Here is a 21,820-nt window from a genome sequence, read left to right as displayed (position 1 = left end):
TACAAAGCACCTCATATTAGTGTGTAAAAAGGGAGTCACCTGAATGTGTCACCAGGATTTCTAAAGAATTACCTAGAATAACAGTAAGCTCTTTAGTATGCAGCAATCTGACATTGCCATTTGTATTCTTACCTGCACGTAAAGGTTTGGTTTCGTTTTACTTTGATCTCAAGGTTATCATTGGCTGGGCTTAGTTCTAGCTTAGTCAGGATTTCACTTTCTCTATGATGCTCTAAAAAGAAACAGAGGAGACATTATTGCCATAGAATATAACTTGGCACAACTAAACATTTACAGATTTCACATTAAAAATAACTGGACCCTCAGGTCAAGATGTAGAATTACAGTAATCGGGTCCTTCAACATACTTAAACAAAGACACTCCTAATTTTCCACTGAAATAAATGATATGTGTGGGGTTAGATTATAGTCTAGAACATTAGGCAGACATTTCCTTGTAAAGCTTGCACCATTGTTCAGTCTGGACAGACATTTGTCAAGTCGTTACTTATGTTTTTTCAGCTGAAAATCTTTATTTTTTCTCTGTGTTTATGTTCTACAACCTTTTTATTAATTGAATTCAGGCAAACTTGTGCCACACAGGCAGGAGGTATTTTGTATGTAAGGATTCTGGCAACAGGTAGTTCTATCCGATCGTGTAACTTATATTGCTTTACTTGTAAGGTCATTAAAATCCTTTTCAGTCATTTTATAAATATGTTATTTTTTACAGATACTTGTCAATTGCTTGACCAAAGGCTGATGAAGCCATATCAAAGTTTTTTGGTTGTTTGACAAAAACTGCATATGGACACTCAGGGGTAAACCTAAACTGTCTGCTGCCTGAGGTGAGCTATACAATGGCACCCCTCTTTACCCCATCCAGTAGTAATATTTCAGGTTATTCTTTTAATAAATGGGTTCTCCATGCAGTGTCTCACATACATGCTGACACTGGGTGTAATAAAACACTATTTTATTTTTAATCGCTTTATTGGCAAAGAAATGAAACGGTACAACATAAAAAAGCAAGGAGCATTAGCTGAGGTACATCAGAGATAATAATATATATATCTATATGCAATTATTTGTCATGTGTAATAAGATCTGTACAAAAGCAGTAAAACTAGTAAACCCCTCCCCAACATATACATAGAACAGTAACAAACCTGGTCGAGTGGTGTCAAGAGAGAAATGGAGTTAAAGAAAAAGTAGTAGCAATGGTTAGTCAACAAGGTAACCTGCCACCCTAAATCTGGAGATGAAGTAAACCAACCTGTTGACAGTGCACAAAGGAGTGCAGGAAGAGTGCCCACACCCAGTTACAACTGTAGTATGTAAAGTTATACAGCGAGTATTGCACTCAATGAAAAGGGATGAGAGACTCTCTCAGACTGCGAACATTAAAAAGGGTATCTGGGGAAGAGCAGCAGAAGCCCCACACTCTTCGGAACTTATCCGTGTAGCCGCGGTGTTTGTAAACTATATTCTCGTATGGTAAAGTCAGATTAACTAATTTCTTGCACTGAGAGACCGTAGGGGAGCGATCAGCCATCCAGAGTATGGCAATGGCCTTACAGGCCAAAAACAGAGCTTCCTTCAGAAAAATAGCTTCATAATGGGACAAGTCATCCTCCCGGGTAATTCCCAACAGGCATAGGGCCGGTGAGGTAGGGAACGGTTTATTAAGGATATCAGACAGCAGAGAAACTACTTTTCTCCAGAATATGGCAATGTAATCGTATGGTGGATGAAATCTGCCCGGTCCACATGACATCTGTGGCATCTAGAGTTCAGCAATATATGCATATGGAACAATCTGACTGGAGTTATACAGCACTGATGGATGATGAACAACTGAATTAGTTTATTATTGGCTGCCGGTGATACCAAGGTGTGAGACTCCTTAGCCGCCCTTCAAGAGACACTATTTTTAAGTGTCAGGATCCACTTTGTAGCAGGTGAGTACGCAACTGATCTTGCCCTCCGTCTTGCTGCCAGTGGTGCTGCCTGAGGCAAGAGGTTCAACTTGCCAGGTGACTGCTGCACCCCTGCAGACCCTTAGTGCAGCTTTATTTAATTTGACAACACTAGTGTGATACAGTATAACTCATATTATCTGACAACAGCTAAACAGATGTTGCCAGGAGTATCGGAACCAAGCTGATTTGAATTATATTTAAACAAAACTTTTTTGAAGCTGTTGGACAACATTTTAAGTAAAAGGGAATGAGTACTAATAGGATCATGCCATAGCTTTGGTTTACAAAATATTAGAAAAAAATAATAATCTAAATCTCAAAAATTAAAGGAGAAAAAATAATGCACCGTAAACTTAAAATGAGCTCCCAGGTCACATGCAAACTAAACATATGGCCTTGTGGGAAAGGTTCCTGCATCATTCTTTCTGTATCATCATTCAGAAAAAAAACTGTAGTGTAAAAAAAAGAGAAATTGTATTTAGTTCCCTTTTTTTTTTGTTTTACAAAATAACATTTAGTGTACCATGGGTATGACCACAATGTTTAGTGCACCCACTAATTCCTAGTTTCACTACCCAATTGCTTTTGCTTTGCCCAATTCACTAAGGTTTGATTGACATTGGAACTGGGCAATTTTTAAAGCAGTGCCTATAGTGTAGCAAAATACAAATTTGCATAGAACTAAAAATGAACATTTATCTGCATTCCTGCCCAAAATTGTGTATATAACCTAAAACGTTTCACTTTAAACATTGCTTTTAAGAGTAGAAACCTTATCATGAAAAAGTTTTCTTGTATTATATTAACTTTATTCAAGAGAATTTTAGACAAATAATTGAATGCACTATAGCTGATTCCTACCACATTCAGGTACATTCTTTATGGATTGGGGATCCTTGGGTCCACTAACTAAAATTATTTTAGAGGTCCAAACTTCATCAACATTAAGCAAATAAACCTTTTGTAACTTCCATATTGTGTTGTCTCCATCAGGACCTCTGGTGCCCTTGCTTCCATTAGTCTCCCTGAGGGTGCTTGGCTCCGTGAAGATACTTGGTGCCAGTGTGGCACTCATCAAACCATTTTTTCAACTTTTGCTTGTATTTAGTGGATAAATATCTTGGATATATGTTTTATAGATGCTCCTCTTAGATTTCCAACTATGTGCTACAGGTACTATTGTTATAATTATAGCTATGTTTATCCAGGCTATGCCTTGTATGTGATCAGGCGCACAATTGTCTATGGTTTAAATTTTTTAAATACTTTATTCTTATTCTTAAAATTCTATTAAAATGATATTATAACACTTATGAATAAGATTCCAGAGAAGGTATTGTTAGGTTATATGAGATCTAAGTAACATGAAGCAATTCTTAGAATATGTTCCTCTGCTATACAACCATATCAGTTGATCTGAGATACTCTTGGCATGATAAAATAGTTCAAGATGATATCATTGTAGTGTTCCCCTACAAACATTGTGCAGGCTCAGTGCATTTATGTTTTTACTGTCTAGTGTTACTGAATAAGACATTGTCCAGTAGTAAAAGTATAAAAACATTACTCATCTGGCTATAACACCAGAGGTTTAGACACAAGTAAATAACTTAACATGAAAAGAGGGTGCTGTGATACGATGCAGCGTAGCTTGCATATGCAAAGGTTATATATTTTTTATACATTTTGAGGATGTTTACTTTGTGCCACAATATTGGTGCAATTTGTACAGAGAACCGCTGTACATGCTCCTCTACATATTATGTATTTATCTTTTAAAGGAAACCTCAGGGTGAGCTGGTGCCGGAGCTTATTTTCGTTAGTGTTTTAAACCGCGGTATCGCGGTTTAAAACACTTTTTAAACTTTATAGCCGGCGCAGGCAGGTACGCGCTCGGCGCTTACCGTGCGCGGCTACATAGGAAGTGAATGAGAGCCGCGCGCACGGTAAGCGCCGAGCGCGTACCTGCCTGCGCCGGCTATAAAGTTTAAAAAGTGTTTTAAACCGCGATACCGCGGTTTAAAACACTAACGAAAATAAGCTCCGGCACCAGCTCACCCTGAGCTGGTGCCCGGTATTTCCATCAGAAACCTGCCACTACAAGTGGTAGGTTTCCTTTAAGCACTTGTTTCGCCATGTTGGTCTAGGGCTGTGGCTTAATGGAAAAGAGGTGTTGCTGTACGGCTATTTCCACACATCAATAGTTTTTCTCATGTATGACACATTTGCCTATTACTTTTATTACCTATAATTAGCAGATGATTTGCCATCTTCCTCAGTTTATACAGTCACAGCAACAGTCTTTAAGTTGTTATCTACTCACATTGTGTGATCACTATAAATCCTTCGAACTTAAAAATAAGCAACTGGATGGTTCCCACAGACAGGAGGAAGAGCTGCTGCTCCCAGCTTACTCCTGATGGAGGTGGAGACCATTTGATGCTGCTCTCTGTGTAGCTAGCAGGAGAGTCCTGTGCATGTGCAGCTTCTTATTGATGTAGAAGCCTCCTGAAAAGAATAGGAATGGCAGGTGTCTCCCCCATTTCCTTCTCACTCTTTGACCCAGCAACATTTTCTGCATCTTACTTAACTCTACATGCCGCTGCAATCTACTACAGCCCTCTTGCCCTCAGGTCACTATCTAAATAGCAGGGGGACTGTTAACCTTTAGTTCTTAAACAGCACAAACTATACACTTCATATAACAATTTCACAGCTGTTTCTACAACTTATTTAATGCTCCTCCGTGTGATGAAAGCTGCTAGGCTAGTCATTATATAGATGCTGAAATCTCATGTGATCTGCTCCTAAGGTCCTTCATAAGAGGACACAAAGCACACAATGGCTATCACCTCAGTAAGTGGAAGCCCCTATGCACGTGCTCTTTCTCTTTTCATAATACTTTGTTGTATGTTTTCTTGATTAAAAAAAGAAGAAAAGAAATCTGTTCTATTTATCATTCTATTTTCTCCCCTATTTGTGGAATGCTTGGTTGTAGGTGAAAGACAAAAAGCATTTAGACCCCTGCCACTTGCTGAGGATCATTTCTGACAAGCAGCTTCAGAACAGAAAAACGTGATAACCCTTTATAGAAAAAAGTGACTGGCACAACATTGGCATTGTTCTTGGTTTTTTTTAAAGCGTGAATCAGATATGAAAATTTGTAAAAATCATTATCAAACCAGTCGTACCCTTTGAGAAAAAGCGTCACTTTTCTATTCATAGTACACCTAGACCCTTACAAAAGAATACCAAAGTACAGAACAGCCCCAGATTTGCCTTTAGAGTCAATTTTTAATCTCTAGAACTGAAACCCTAGTCCAAACCTTGTATATATATATATATATATATATATATATATATATATATATATATATATATATATATTTTTTATTTATTTATTTATTTTTTTTAATTTTTTTTTTACACCATTGTAGCCTACCAAAAATAAACTCTACCTTCTACATGCAATAAATTAATGACTCAAATTTACTGGCCATGCTAAAGATAAATAAATTGAAAAGTCCTATACTCTAGGATTGCTAAACTAATAATTCTTTGACATAGGTTAAATGAACAGACTTGGTGGATAGATTTGGAGAATTTTACTGCCTCTAGAGATCTTCACGTATAAATTAAACTTAAGACCTGAAGATCTCATCTCATTCAAATAATCTATTGAATGGAAAAGGAAATTCCACTCTACACCGTAAAGCCAGTATAAACTCCTGTCTAAATTATTACCAAGTAGAATAATGCTCAGTGTATAATGTTAAAATGTATATGCTGGTGGGTGTACTTAATGCAGTAAGACCTACAGCAAGTGCCTCATTCATCTTTCTTCTAAAGTCAGGAAAGAAATGTTATAGCAAGATGCTGCTCATATCCATTAGTAATAGTAATAATAATAGTAATTTATTTTATTGAACTGTGCATAGACAGGAGGAGAGGGCACAATACCCAAGACATAAGCAAAATACACTTTTAACAGAGGAAACATTTTCCATTGGACCGTAAAGGCATTTCCAGAACTGAAATATTAAACATCCATGACCATTAGACAGGTCATCGATAGCAGATTGGTGGGGTCCAAAACTAAACAACCACATTGATCAATAGTTTGAGGAGATTCCAGCTTTCCAACAAGAACTGTGGACTTTTTAACAACCACAGTACATAATATAGCAGTTGTCCTCCTTACTTAGAAGGGTCTGGGTAGCAAAACGGCTATCTGAGTGATGAATGTCATATCACAGCCTGGTAAGCTGGTAATGGAACTAACTTAAGCTGTAGATTTAAAAAGCTTATTAAAGTGTTTCTGACTTTATACAACTCATAAAACTGTATGTAATATACAATAAGTGTGGGTACTATACTGAGCAGCAGAGTAAGTTCGTAAATAACAGGTGAGAAACTTTAGAGAAATAGGTGATCCAACATAAATATTTCAAAACCTGTTACCTCCTGGCCCAGCCTGAGCCAGGACATTAGTAAAGTATTTGCCCGGAGTCAGAAGGTTGGCAGCGCGCTGCTAGGAGTGTGTACAAAGGCTTTCATCACACACATGGTATGTGACGTTTACAGCATAATAATGCCGGGTCCTATCAGCTCACACTTCAAGAAAACATTAGTCTCAGTTCTGAGGAAAAGACAACAAACTGGCTTCAATCTAATGTAAATATGTATTCTGTAGATATAATTAAAGCGCTTTTATCGTCAGCCTGTGATATAAACATTCCAGGACAGCCTTTCCCTCCAGCCCTTGTAACTATTCACTGGAGTAAAAGAGGTTGGACTTGGCCCCCCAGCTGGACCCTAATTGTTTTCTCAGGTACAATATTTGGTAGGAGCAGGAAACAGACATAGTGATTATTCCTAGACCTACAATAGAACACAGGGACTCCCGTGTAGCACTGTGCAGTTGGGAAAATCTATTAGGAACCATTTACTGAATCTTTAACCCCTTGGTTGTCTAAGCAGAACATGTGAAATGTTCTTCACCTCTAGTCCATCGTAAATTATTAACAATGTTATATTTAGAAATTTTCTAAATGATGGCTTAGTGGTTAGCATTACAGCCTTGCAGCGCTGGGGACCTGAGTTCAAGTCCAAGTGTCAACATCTGCAAAAAGTTTTATGTTCTCTCTGTATTTGTGTGGGTTTCCTCTGGTTTCCTCCCACACTCCAAAACTTACTGGTAGGTTGATTAGATTATGAGCCCCATGGGGGCAGGGACCGAATTGGTAAGCTCTGTGCAACGCTGTGGAATCTGTGTGCGCTATATAAATAAAGAATTATTATTATAAGAGAGCAGCCATCTTCTGTCCTGTGCCTCTCATATTCAAGTCTCATATACTTGAAAAAGGGACCCAGTGTTTTGATCAGGAGACTACTTATGAATAAAGTCCCTTATGAAGTGAGGTGTGCGCCCTCTCCTATTATCTCTAATCGTACCACAGCGGCTACAACAATATGATAATGCCAGATGGGGACAGCATCCATTAAACTAAACAAGCTGTAAAAAGTGCTCTGCCTAACTTTCACAACCAAATCTGGTGGGCCCCCAATTAGCACAATTTTAAAAAAAACTCTAAGTACAAGAATATATCTGCTCTTCTGTTTCTTTCTTTCTTGCTCCTATATCTGCATCTATAACGGTCAGTTCCAAAGTGAAGAACAATGATATTGATGACAGTACCAGATCATTAACAGAAAATTCTAACAAAGCAGATGTGAACATTGCCTTAACCAGCAATTTGCCAGTCTTGGAAAGCTAAGGCATATAACTATATTAAGTCTCTAAAGACAGAACTATTAGTCAAAGGTGAACTGTATGGGAAAATATAAAGGACCACCTGGTTACAATTCATTTAAATCCCATTAGGGAATTCTACATTGGTCATCATATTTTGTGAACAGCAGCATTAAGTGCATATGGTATACATTACTGTCTAGGGATGATCATTTTATACATTCACTTTAAACAGCAACATTAGCACTACAAATAATGACCATCTTATTAGGAGAAGGAGTCTGTGTACTGTACCTTTTCTGTAAAATATATTGTACTTTACATTATGGAAACTCACAGTCACAGGAGAGCAATTACCCCCATACAGTATCTGTCTTGTACCTAAAGTTCATCTAGAAGTATTCTTAGGTCATCTGCATTACTTCCGTGAAATAGTAATGGTCACATTAACCATGTTTGATTCTTCAAGTTGACATTAGCCTGACTGACTGTAAGATGAAGGGATGCACTTGGGAAGTGCTTTTGAAGTCTTTATAAATATCAGTCAAATCCACTTTTCTTTTTAAGTACAAAAATAACAAATGATTCTGTCTCTTCATGCAGGGAACCAAGAGATTAATGGAAAGATGCCTCTGACTGAGGGCTTCAGAGTTGTATTACAGGGAGCTCTCCACAAAGTCTTATTGGTACTAGTAATGTGGAGTGAGTGGGATCAAATTCCTGTACCCAGCATGGTTCTGGTTTGCATCCCTGTCATTCTATTCTAACTTGGCCTTGGCAGTTTTGCACTAATTTTTTGTTTAGTTTGTTTTTGTCCTCTTTTTTTGTCTCGATTTCTGGCTCAAAGTCTTCTCCCCCAGTTACCCTCACATGTCCTCTACTCAGAAACTGGAAACCATCTGACGCATCAGAGATATAAATCATATGCACTCTTTTTTAGTTGGTTCTAGTTTCCTATTGTATTTATGTTTCCCACTAAAGCAAGAACATCTATGGGTAATTCTTTAGCCACCTCACTAGCAAAACAAAAATACATTGGCCCTATACATTTAAGGCCAAAATATGCCAAACCTGCTGTTTTGGCATGATCTCATGTCTCTGAAGGTCAGTCTTTTCTCCAACAGTTTATTCTGACAGGATGTTTAGCTGCCAAAGGAGGTCCAACTTCTTTGTCTCTAGAGAAAACACATGCATGCTTGTCCAATTTAAAGATGTTGTGTATGGGAGAGATGGGAGATACAGTTGATGGCCAAGATTATTTGGGTTGACAATTAATTAGCTCAATGGCTTCCTTTGGTATAGAGTCATATATAGGACCTTATACTGCCATATTTTTAGGAAATATACTTCAAAATCATTACTATACACATGAAGCATTGTCCAAAGAAATGCATCAATTTTATGTGTCCACTGGCATCTGATTTTGGACTGTACTTTCATAGATCAATAAACCCTACATCAGGGTTGGCCCGCGTTTAGAGGTGATAAACCACCAAATGCTGGAACGAGCTGGAGTTTTTTTTTCTTACATGAATTATCAAGCACAGTACATGACTATTCCTTGGTTATAATGTGGCAAAAGCTTGGTTAGAAAAGCACCATGAGAGATCATCACATCTGTTGATAAGTGAAGAGAAAATTTCTCTTTATATCCATCATTCCTGTTTTCACAATTTATGCCCATGATCTGCAGACATGAAACAAATGAAGCGTTGACATTCTGTATAACCATAAAACATCCTTTATCAGCTGCAGAGCATTAAGTGATCCAGAGCCGCTCAGCCGGCATGAAAAATGTGCACAGCTTCCCAATTCAGAGCAGGAAGAAGGATGACTTCGAAATACAGAAATTCCTTCAAACACAAATAACTTGGATACTTGCTATAAATATCTTGTGTACGAGTAGGAAAGCGAGGCACTCACTGACAGGGCATACTGGGTAACGGGTACTGATTCACATCATCATTAAGAGAAAGGTTGGAGTGATGTCTGTCAGAGTTGGGTTGTTCTGCTGCCAGACTACCTTTAGTGTTACGTGTGTAGATATTGTATTTAAAGGAAACCTACCATGTAATAGTAGGTGTAAGATGAAAATACCGAGCACCAGCTGTATCGCAGTTTAAACACTTTTTAATCCTTATAGCTGAAGCAGGTGGTAGGTTTCCTTTAAGTTCAGATACTTGGGAATGTTAAGCAACAAATTATATTTATTATTATGCAAATATATTTGTATTATTACTTTTGCAATAAAATAAGTGAAAATATAGTACGGAAAGAGATGGCTTCATTATCAGTTTATTATCAGTTAACGCTCAGGGCTCTGGGGGGCAGGTAATTGCCATTGCTGCTGGACCCCGTAGAGATCCAAGAGCACTTGAGGTTAATTTACATATTTTAAAACATCATTAAGGTCATGTTTAAAGAAGCAAAGCCTTTTATTATTATTGATTTATAGAGCACCATTAATTCCATTGTGCTGTAAATCAATAAGGGGTTTACATACAATACATTAAAAAAAGAACAAATGTGAGTACAACCCCCCCCCCCCCCAAAAATACAATGATCTTTAACAAGTGGAAGGGGACCACATCCTATATGGGAGGGTAGATGAAGACATGAGGTGAAGGAGCAGAATAGAGCAGTTACTGTGTATTGTAGGCGATCCTACACGGATGGGTTTTCAGGTTTGGAAGGTGACACATTTTGGTACAGAGTTACTAATTTTGGGGAGTGCACTGGAGACAGTTGTGCGAAGAAGGGATAGTAATAGAGTGAAGCAGAAGGTCTTGTGAGGAAAAGAGATGCTATTGGCTGAGTTGAAAAGAGTAGCTGGAGGAAAGCTACCCCGGGTACAAATCTCATTACAGGCAGTCCCCGGGTTACATACAAGATAGGGTCTGTAGGTTTGTTCTTAAGTTGAATTTGTATGTAAGTCGGAACTGTATATTTTATCATTGTAATTCCAGACAGAACTTTTTTGGTCTCTGTGACAATTGGATTTTAAAAATGTTGGGTTGTCATAAGAATCAATATTAACACTAAAGCTTCATTACAGACAGCTGTGATAACTTATAGCTGATTATTATAGCCTGGGACTAAAATACAATAAATTACCAATATCCAGAGGTCCGTTTGTAACTATGGGTCGTATGCAAGTCGAGTGTTCTTAAGTAGGGGACCGCCTGTACATCCTACTCTTTTTAAAAATATAGGATCAACTTATGAAGATCCTATATGAAGATCTTTAACAAAAAAAAATCTATACTCACTTTCCAGCTTCTTCTTCCTGTCCTCGCGGCTCTGTCTTCTCTTTCCGGCCTGGGAACTCACTATGACGTGGCAGTTTCGGGGCCACATGACTTCATACTGTGTGCGCGCGCTGCGAGGTCAGGTAGAGGTGAAGACAGAGCCAGAAGAAGCCAAAGCTGTGGACATTACATTAAAGGGGGGCCCTGCTGCGGACATTACATTAAAGGGGACATCTGCAGTGGACATTTCATTAAAGGGAGCATCTGCTGTGGACATTTCATTAAAGGGAGAATCTACTGTGGACATTTCATTAAAGGGGGCATATGCTGTGGACTTTTCATTACTGAGGTGCGGCTGCTGGACATTTTATTAGAGTATTGTCTGCATCCCCCCCCCCCCCCCCCCAGGGCTGCAGAGTGCACAGAGGCCAGGCCAGCTAGGCGCAGCAGCCACATCTCCTACACTGTCTGGAAGATCTGGTCTGGACGGTAGTCGGGTGGATGGTTTCATGCAGTTAGGGAATGTGATTGGCTTTACTAAATAGGTTATAAGACCAGGTTTGAAGTTCATCATTAATTTACTTTTATGAACAATACAAGACAAAGGATTTAGAGGATATAGAGTAGTACTTATCCCCTTATCCTTAGACACCTAATCCCCCACTAAATAGGGAATGAAAACTATACTGTGGTTGTTATTGAGCAATAAAGACGGTTTTATTTGTAGATACCTTCATACTTTTTCATCATGTCTTCTATGAAATACCTCAAAGAAAGGATATGTATTCCATTAGACCAGTAGGGATCTACTGACAGCTTGAGTTTACACTAATGTTATTCTCTATGACTGTTTTTTGAGATGTAGCATATTTACAGATGTCTTCACATGTCCATAGCTGATGACAAGAAGAAAACACAGACCCTAGAAGCACATCTTCTCTGATTGATCTAATAAAGAGGCCGCAAAGTGCCCTTTTAGGCCAACTAACATTAAAATCATGTGTCCGTCAGAGCCAAATACATTCCATACATTCTTTGTTGATGGGAACAGGGCAGATGCTGAGCCTGGGCCGTTACTGAGCAGGAGTAGGGAACGTCCTCTAAACTCAGCAACCTCCTGAAAGGTGTACATTAAAGTAACATTAAACCTGTCAGTCAGAAGATTGAAAGTGAGGAAATGACCAATTATATATCCCCAGGGCACATTTTTAGGCCAATGTATTTAAAAGCCACATTACTATGCAAATGAAATCTGCAGAAGAATCCCATTCCAGATCTGTTCCACAGACCAGACTTCTCCATCACAGACTTCAAAAGACTTAATGTATGGCCGTTCTGACCCTAACCTTTACTATACGCTCTGTTAATCAATCACGTAACAAAAAAGATGATAACAAACATACACGTCTACAGCAAAACAACTACAAGAAACCATGTTCAAAGCTGAAAGATTGAAAAGCACATGGAGATCTTGATAAAGATTCAGTCATGGATCTCACTGTACATTGCTAAACATGATGATTGACCAAGGGCTACGAATACAGAAATGGTACAGTAATATAATATGTATAGGTTAGACAAGACAGTGTTATATAGTAGCAGTGTCTAATGCTTGATGGAAAATGTGGCTAAAAATCAGTTCACACCCTCTTTGGGGCAATCACAATCTGCATTTTAGATTAGGGTCTTTTAGAAACTAAAAATGGAAGATAAATCAAAGGTATTCCATTCATCTTCCATTCCGCATGGACTTTAGGAATGTTACCTTCAATTATGCTTTCATTATTAATGGTGATGTAGCAGGTCAGAATAACCCTGTCCCAGATTATACCAGGGTGCAGTTTGGCCTAGGTCCAACTATACCCCGGGGTATACTCTTGCCTGGGGGGGGGGGGGGGGTATACTCGCTATAAATATGGTATAAAGTAAAGGTCAGAATTTACCCCTGTAACGTGCAGCCCAGGTATAGTCTGCCCCGAGGCCACAGTACACCCCGAGCGCTCACCCCTTTCCATCTCCACCCCATAAGAAACTTTCCCTGGTCGTGTGAATAAGATATTTAAAGCGTGTTTACGTAAAAGCAATTTAATGTTAGGTTATATTCAAACATTGTGTTATCATTGCATTACAATTGCCTTGATGTAAACCACGTTTATGTAGAAGCAACGTGAACATCGCGTTTATACCGCATTTACGCAAACACTATGTGAACACGATATTAGCCTGCATTTACACACTTTTCATTTACATTGTGTATAAATTGCGCTAACATTGTGTTGATTTTGAAAGAGCAATATCAACGCAATGTTTATACTGCATTTATGTAAACGCTATGTGAACACAATATTAGCCTGCATTCACACACTTTTCATTTACATTGTGTTAACATTGCACTGATTTAAAACCATACTCACATGTACATACACACAAATTCAACTTAAACAACACACCTAAAGAACTTCTCGTGTACGTAACCCGGGAACTTTCTGTATCTTGTTTCTAAGAATAAAATGGCAACATTTATGGGAAATTATCTTCACACAGGGACATATTTTTAATAAAATGTAATTGAAGAAATGTAAATATAGATAATATATAGATAAATTAAATCTGTATGCCAAGATAAGAATAGGGGGTTTTGAAAGAAAGCAGTTTTCATGACCAAACCAGGAGTGGAGTAAAAAAAGATATGGAGCAGCATCTCAAATATATGTCCTCACCCATTAAGATCCTCTCTTGCTTACAAATCTGCATCAGAAAACCTCAGTGTGGGACCACAGTCTAACACAGTGATGGTCATGTGTATGGAGTGAGTAAGGCCCCTTCTACATTTGCGAGTGTGATGCATCACACTTGCAACGCGTGCTTCCTGGATCTCCCGGCCCGAACGCTGCAAACCAGAACTGAACTGACATACTGGGGCAGATTTATCAAGCAGTTTGAAAGTCAGAATATTTCCAGTTGCCCATGGCAACCAATCACAGCTCAGCTTTCATTTCACCAGTGCTCATGAATATTTTAAAGGGGAGCTGTGATTGGTTGCCATGGGCAATTGGAAATATTCTGACTTTCAGACTGCTTGATAAATCTGCCCCACTGAGTTCAGTTCCAGTGTGCGAACCTGGCAGCACGCCCCTTTAGAGCTGAATCCCAAATAAAAAGTGGAAAAAGTTTCTTGTGTATATCAGACTGTTACTGATGGGGATATAAAATGGCATAGGCCACTTTATATTTAGGGTAAAATCCAGGCTAGGCCAAATTATACCCGAGTATAACCTGGCTTAGGCCACTTCATTCCCAAGTATAGTCTGAGCTGGGGGTATACTCTGGCCTGTTACACCAGAAAAAAAGACACAGGCCACAGTGCTATTTTTTCTATTCGCTATTTATTTATGGAAGGGGGAAAGTAAAGGTGGAAAAGTGCCTAAGTTTAAGACTGTCTAGTCCATCATTGCACCTCCTATTATTTTGCTTAGTTTTATACCAGGAAATACAGCAAAATGTATGTCCTTCCCAATTTTCACAAGAACACTCCCCTTTCCTGATAAGCCATGCTTCTTTTTCATAGTAGTAATAAAAATCTAAAAAATGCATTTCCCCCAATGTTTTTTTGTTTAGAAATACTATTAATAGACAATGCAATTCCAGGAAAATGTTGTGCAAGATTCATTGTCACCCAGTGATTGCTCTAAAGTCATCAGTCAACTATTTTCCTCTTTTTCTGGTGAGTCAGTGTTTTTTGGAATTAGAATTTGAAAGAACTTTGCTTGTGGGAAAAAGTTAAAATTTACAAAGTGCTCCAATGTGGTCAGTGAATGTGTTCGGTGACAAGTCCCCTCTGTCTGTCATCATCTAAGTAACTGTACACTAAACTCAGGTTTCTAATAAGAGCAAGGTGACTTCTACCCATACGTGTCAGCAATATATTATATAGGAGGAGAGCTGAAAAGTAAATTATGTTTACCTTGTGGGTTGTAGCTGAACCACTGGGCCTCTATATCTAATGTAATACTGTATGTTATAGTTACAGAGGTTTGCCATGAATTTAAAATTGAGACTACCTGCACATTAGCATGGCCAAAATGACTCCAAGCTTGACAGACGTTTACATCAAAACTTATAAAAAAAACCCCTCATCATTATGTCCTGTTAGTATCCTGCAGGGCGTGGTCCCTTAGGTTAAATTATGTGGCATTCCTACCTAAGGCTATTGCGGTATCCCGACAGATACATCAAGTGGCCAAAGCCTCTTGATATAACAGCCGCAACATGGGGGCGTGGCTTGCATAATACGCTGGCGCACAATACATTCTCCCCTATATATGTGTTGGAAAATCTTAATACATTATTTTTTCTTAGTATCTGAGCAGGGGTTAAGACAAGGTCACAATTTGCTTATTGCTAATTGTACATTGGAATTTGGATTAAAGACATTTTTATGCCCTTGTGAATCTGGCCTTTGGGTGCGGTTTCACTCACTCTAGAAATGGAATCAGAGCACATGGGGGCATGCCAAGGCCCAATCACATATGCTCTTCTATGGAAATGTATGTAATCGGTAACCAGCACCCGGTGTCTTGCATTGTTTAACTGCCCAACACTGGGTGCTGGTTACCGATTGCATGCATTTCTACACGCCAATCTATGCAATACTAAAACTTTACCACTAAAGTTAAATTTACTATGACAGAGAACATCAATGGCATGGTACCCCTGTATGTGGCAGATGTCATATTTCTTTTTTTCAAGTTACAAAGTGAATAACTATCTGCTTCTGACCACATTCTGGATACTGCACCTTCCAAGAAAACCTGCCCAAGCCAAGATATGATGTGCACTTGTTACTAGGAGACAAGACAGCTTAGAGAAGGCAGAATATTTCCATCATGCTAATAGTGTCATAAGGAATGAAACAAAATGTGCTTCCAGACCTGCACTGGCAGAATACACATTCTGTTATATTTTTATTTGCAGCAATTTTAACTTGTGTCCAAATAAAACTTACAGCTCATTCACAATGCCTCTTACTGAACATGTTACGTGATACAGTACAATGTTCATATTGCACACATGTTGTCACCTCGGAGAGGGAGGTCGCAAGGTCTTTCATAATTATCAACACGGAGCACCGGAACGTTTTGCTAATTATAACTTTCTTTTCTAGGTGATCCTAGCGTGTCAAGACTAGCAATGGACAGCTCCGAGATCAAAGTGAAGAGGAGTTTGGGGTGAGAATTAATAGGATTTTCTATGTTTTCGAGGTGGTTGATTTCTTTTAATTAATTCCCTCCTCTGAGTGAATTAAAAAAAAAACATGTGAGCATCCTTAACATGTGTGGGAGATCAATGTAACCTAGGATTTTTTTTTAATTAATATTTTCATAAAACATGGTTGCTTATTAAAACAATAGAATTAATTCACATGAATTCATGGAACCAACCATTTGTGAGATATAAACATCAGCACATACAATAGATCAAAGAAGCCACAATGGTCTAGAATTCTAATATTTATCTGGCAATCACAGTGATACAATTAGCATAGACTACTGCTGCTACAGAACTTCTTTGGAAGCAGATGATCAGATAATCACAATTTGTAAACTGTAAAATAATTGACAGCTATTCTTTGCCAGAGGTTCCTGACCAGATGTGGCCTTTCATTCCACAAGTACAGTCTTTTCCCAGCATAGTGTACCAGAGGAGTAGGAGGCCAACTGAATGCCTGATGTATCGGTGAAGACTCCCTTCCTCTCCATGGGTTGGGTTAGAATATATTCCATAGCAGAAATTAACCTAAAGCCCCCAATACTTCATAGGTCAACTGGATTAAGAAAAATAAATCAACACCCAACCAGTCATCATTTTCACAGGTCCTAAAATTCCATTATAAATAAATCTGTAGGAGGACTCATAACATATCATGATAAAAAATAAACTACACAATTGTATGCAGGTGGTTGGGAATCTTCAGAAGATAATGCAATCATTCACTAAAACTGAGGACATGTTCACACAAGGGGGCACATTTACTTACCCGGCCAACGGAGTTCCCGAAATACGGAGTGACCGATGATTATGCACTCCGGCGCGATTCACTAAGATCGTGTGCCCGATATCCTGCATCTGTCACTTCCCCGCTCAGGTCTGCCGAAGTTCACCTTCTTCTTCCCGATGCATGTAAGTGCATCTTGTGATACAATTTTAAAGTTAAGTCCTGCCCTCAGTCCGAATCCGTCGGATCATCCGGCGGCCCGCCCCCCTAATTTCTCTTGCATGAAAGTTGGTGCGATTGCGCCAAAAGCCGTTCGCGTGCAACACAATCTAAATACCTGTCCCAATCCCCGAAAACGTCGGAAAATCCAGGGAAAGTGCAGCCGCAGGACCCTTAGTAAATAAGCCCCAAAGTGTTCATTAACGTATTGTAAATACAATCCAATTGCATTTACACTGTGTAAACAAAATATTAACATAGTGTTTACATCATGGTAACACCGTGCTTACGTAAACAGAATGTTAATGTCAATTTATATGCAATCTGTGAATGCATGTACCTTTATTCACTGTGTTTGTAGATTTATGGTGCACTTTGGGCTCATTCATTTGGCTAAACATGCTTTTTGTATTGGAGTTGTTGAAAAGTTTATTTTTCAGTTGTGGTTTGCAGAGAATGTTAAAGGGAACCTGTCACATTAAAATCCACCAATGTCCATTACAAAAAATTTTGCAGAAAGAAGTCCAAAAAAAAAAAAGAAAAGGATGTGATGAATGTAGAGCAAACACTAAGCAACTGTTACTGTCTAACTTGTGTTCTCCTTGACTAAATGATGAATGATAAGACGATAGATTTAAAATGATAGACTTAAATGAGCAATATGGAAAAAGCTCTATAAAGGAGCTGTTGGTGTTGGTGTTCACTGTTGGTGAATAAACCACTTGTGCTTCATTGGACTGCTGCTTCGGTGGATCTTTCATTAGAGGATAGGTATCAGACCAAGACCCGGAGGCTGCACTGATGAGCTGCTCTGTAGTCATATAATAGAAAGAGCTGGGAGCAATTATTTCTGTCCATTCTGTGTATAGAGGTGGATTTAGGGAACTGCAGCTTACCTCCTATTCACTTTAAAACACATTTTTAAAAAAAATTAACATCAAAATCAAGCATGATAAACCAAGGACACTTACTCATTTGTTATCCAGGCCTCCTTCTAAAATAATGGCCTTAGGGGCTCCTGGGGCTCCCTTCCATACTGCAGTTAAATTACATCAGCATGAGACCGTGTAACAGTCTATGAATCTGCAGCACTGAAGAGCTCTGGTAACACCCCCAAGATCCCATTAGGGTAATTAGCATTATTTATAAATTAATTTTAGAAGGAAGGAGACCATGGATAACAAATAGAAGATGATTATCACAGTCAAAATGCCTGGACCTATAAGTAAGGCCCCTTTCACACTTGCGTTTTTCACATGCGTGTTCTGCCCGTGCTTTAGATGCACAGAACTTGCATTGCACTCTGACCCACTGTAATCAATGGGTTTTTTTCAGACTTGCTTTATTTTTCAATAACACACACACACACTTTTTTTAACGCGCATTTAAATCTCAACATGCTCTACTTTTGCAAGTCACGCACGTGAAAAGTGCACCATACAAGTCTATGGAGAAGCATCAAAAACACATCGCACTCTGAGACACATGCAAGTCTAATGCGTTTTTCACTGATCAATTGCCATAGAAAAGATAGAGCTCAGTCCTGAGTCTTTTACCTGTGTGTTTTGTGCACATGAAAAATGCATTGAAAACACCAAAAAAACATGCATGAAAAACTGAGACATTGAACAAACTCTGACTGATCGGACTCTGATGAAAAATGTCAGTTTTTCACTGACCAAACCCTGATCGCACCCTCATCAGACACTGACGTGATCTGCAGCGCAAGTGTGAAGGAGGCCTAAGTGTCCCTGGTTTATCATGCTTGATTTTGATGGTAGATGTGCTTTAAGGCAGTGGAATGAGGTAACTGACTAGAAGTCGGAAAAAGTGTTTCCTCTTTTATATTACATCTGTCTTATACACAGATATATAGACGTGTATGTGAGTAGTATCAGCAGCCCATTTTATACCATGCTCAAGAGCAGACACAGCAAGTTGGACAGGCTCAAGCAGCTGTACTTCATGTTTGATATTCAAAGCTGTGCCCACAATTGTTGCTTCCTAATACCTATTCTACCCCGTCATTCATTCTTGGACATTGAGAGCTCCTTATCCTCCTCATGTGCGGACTCCTCCTTAATATTGTACGGCTATTTTTAAACTCCCAGGATACCGATCATTGTAGCTGAATTGTTTGTGTTTTGAATGCTAAGAAAGGGAGGGTATTGTGTCCTGCCTGCTGTTCTCAAACTTTGGGGGATGAAGATCGTTGCTTCTAAGAAGTGAAATACCCTGGAGGTTTCACAACAGCAAATAGTTTATCAGAATTAAAGAGCAGAGTGAGAATGTTCAACTGATAATGTACAGCCCAGGATCATAACGATAAACTGTATCATTCACTTGTATATAAGTATGCACACAAGAAGTATCATTTTCTAGCAGTTTGATTCTAATTGGAAGATAATTTGCCACATGTATTTCTGGAGAAATTTGTACTAAAATAGTTTCTTACTCTTAGCTCTGACTCACTCATTACTGTTTTCTCTAGACTACCATGTAATCTAGGATTCCAGATTATTTGATTTAGCGATATCCGGTTCATTACAGATTTCAAAATGAGTATCAAGTGAGTAAAGATGGGAGGAGAGGTAAAAGCCAGATAAGTACAGCATGAAACATTTTTTCTCTGATAATATCCTAAAAAGTTTTTCTTGTATCCCCTTGTACGTTTGATTGATACAAAAAGTTTGTGACAATTTAAAGTGTATCAAAACTTTATTGAACATATTGTAAGAACTACACGTTTATTTAATATATTTTTCACATTTTAGTAGTATTTCGTGGTGTTTGTCAACAACGGCTTTCTTATTCCCATGCTAGCCATCACTATCTGGCTTTTCCCCTTTACACATTCATTGACATTTCCCATAAAAATAGGGTGTAGAAGAATAAAACAGGTACACCAGCAGGCACTACCGCACACCTTGGGGGAGATTTATCATATCAGATAAAGTTGTAGTTTTGCTTAAAAACCAGCGAACTAAAGGTCATAAAAGAAACGCTCCCTCATCTGCACCCCACCTTTTTTTGTGGGGTTATTTGGGAGCTGGTTAACTCTGCTTAAGGCTCCCATACACATTAAAACACAGAAAATGTGTCAATCCCCCAATTTGAGCCTGTTTGACTATTTATATCAATGAGGCCTCATGAATCCCCCTCTGACATTTGATGTGGTGGGAATAGAAGGATCAGACAGGTTCAAATTCAATGCCAGATCATTTTGTTCTCAGAGAAAATAAGCTGCAGCCAGAGAGGTCTGGCAACAACATACTCCATGCTCTGTACATTCAGACTGTATGCACAGTATCTGAGCTGAGCATGCAGGTGTATAGAGAAGTTGGGAGGTATTATAGATGGCAAGTTCAGATGACAGTTATTGAATGTGTATGGGCAGGTCTACATCCTCACTGTATATGGCTTTACACTTTATGTTTTCACAGTATTAGGATGCCAGAGGTTAATTGTCCAATATACTCTCTTCTAGCTTTATGTATCCCACTGGTCAAATTCTGTTTTTGATGTAAAAAGAAACAGACACTTAATTGAGAATGAAAGGAGAGAAAAATTGCAGCTTGTTACATCCTTGTATAACTATTATATGAATGTAAGAAAACTCCCAGCCAGTGCTAAAGAATGACACAAGGGACTGGAGCATTCCCTGAATTCCACAGCCTTGGCTCATAATCAGCTGGATGCTGGAAGTAAAATCCTCATCCTGGATTTTACCAGCTCCATGTGTTTACAGCGCACACACGCCGTATGCTATGCAGCCATTTACATACTTACAGTAAACTGACTTAATTAAATTCCCTTATTTTCTTAGTCCCTTGATGTGACTCAGCACTACACTGAGAACATGTATTATCTCTATTCTAATGACTTGCCGTTCTTTAATAATAATCTTTATTTATATAGCGCCATCATATTCCATAGCACTTCACATATCATATGGGAACATATACAAAGAAAACAAAACATGACAGAGCACAAACATTCATTAGGAACAAAAGGAGTGAGGGCCCTGCTCGCAAGAGCTAACAATCTATGAGGATGACACGAAAGGTAAAAAGCTTGTATGATGGTCTCAGCCATTCTTCATTAGGGAATAGAACGTTGACATATGATTGATCGCTTATCTCCAGAGCTTTAGCTTCTGGAGTATTACAGTACAAATTGGAGGGCATCACACAAACCTGCTGACAGTAGCACTGTATTTAATAAAACGAACTATGGGACATTGGATTGTATTACAGTAGAACTTGGCGCCTGCCTGTGTGTGACTTTATTATGCACACTTTAAGATTTGGGCACAGTTTGGGGTAGCCCTTTGTCCCTTAAAGTAATATGTCTGTCTGGGACTGCTGCTGTGAGCACCAAGATTTCATTAAATTTGTTAGTAGCCATCTAAGCACAAGAGGACTACATTCTCCGAGGGGCCTCCTAGACTTGACCTCATCACACATGCTCCTCCTTAACATGAAACGCATTTCATAAACACTATCCTATGTGGATTTGCCCTCATGCCCTGCACTGATCTATTTCGTGTCAACACATTCCTTCATACTGACAAAATCCTTTACCTGATGATTTGAAAAAGTTGTCATCAAACAGATGTAAAGAA

General features: G+C 38.7%; 1 protein-coding gene across 1 annotated transcript in view; it reads right to left on the bottom strand.

The window, feature by feature from the left end:
- Window positions 1-21,820, bottom strand: part of LOC140077727 (vascular endothelial growth factor receptor kdr-like) — a 112,269-nt gene that overhangs the window by 78,500 nt on the left and 11,949 nt on the right. Inside the window, exon 2 of the mRNA XM_072125163.1 lies at window positions 133-232. Within this exon, the coding sequence (XP_071981264.1) occupies window positions 133-232 (100 nt within the window). The remainder of the gene's footprint in view (window positions 1-132; window positions 233-21,820) is intronic.

The sequence above is a fragment of the Engystomops pustulosus genome, chromosome 9, assembly GCF_040894005.1.
Source record: "Engystomops pustulosus chromosome 9, aEngPut4.maternal, whole genome shotgun sequence".
Lineage (NCBI taxonomy): Eukaryota > Metazoa > Chordata > Amphibia > Anura > Leptodactylidae > Engystomops > Engystomops pustulosus.
This window is presented reverse-complemented; position numbering and strand designations above follow the sequence as displayed.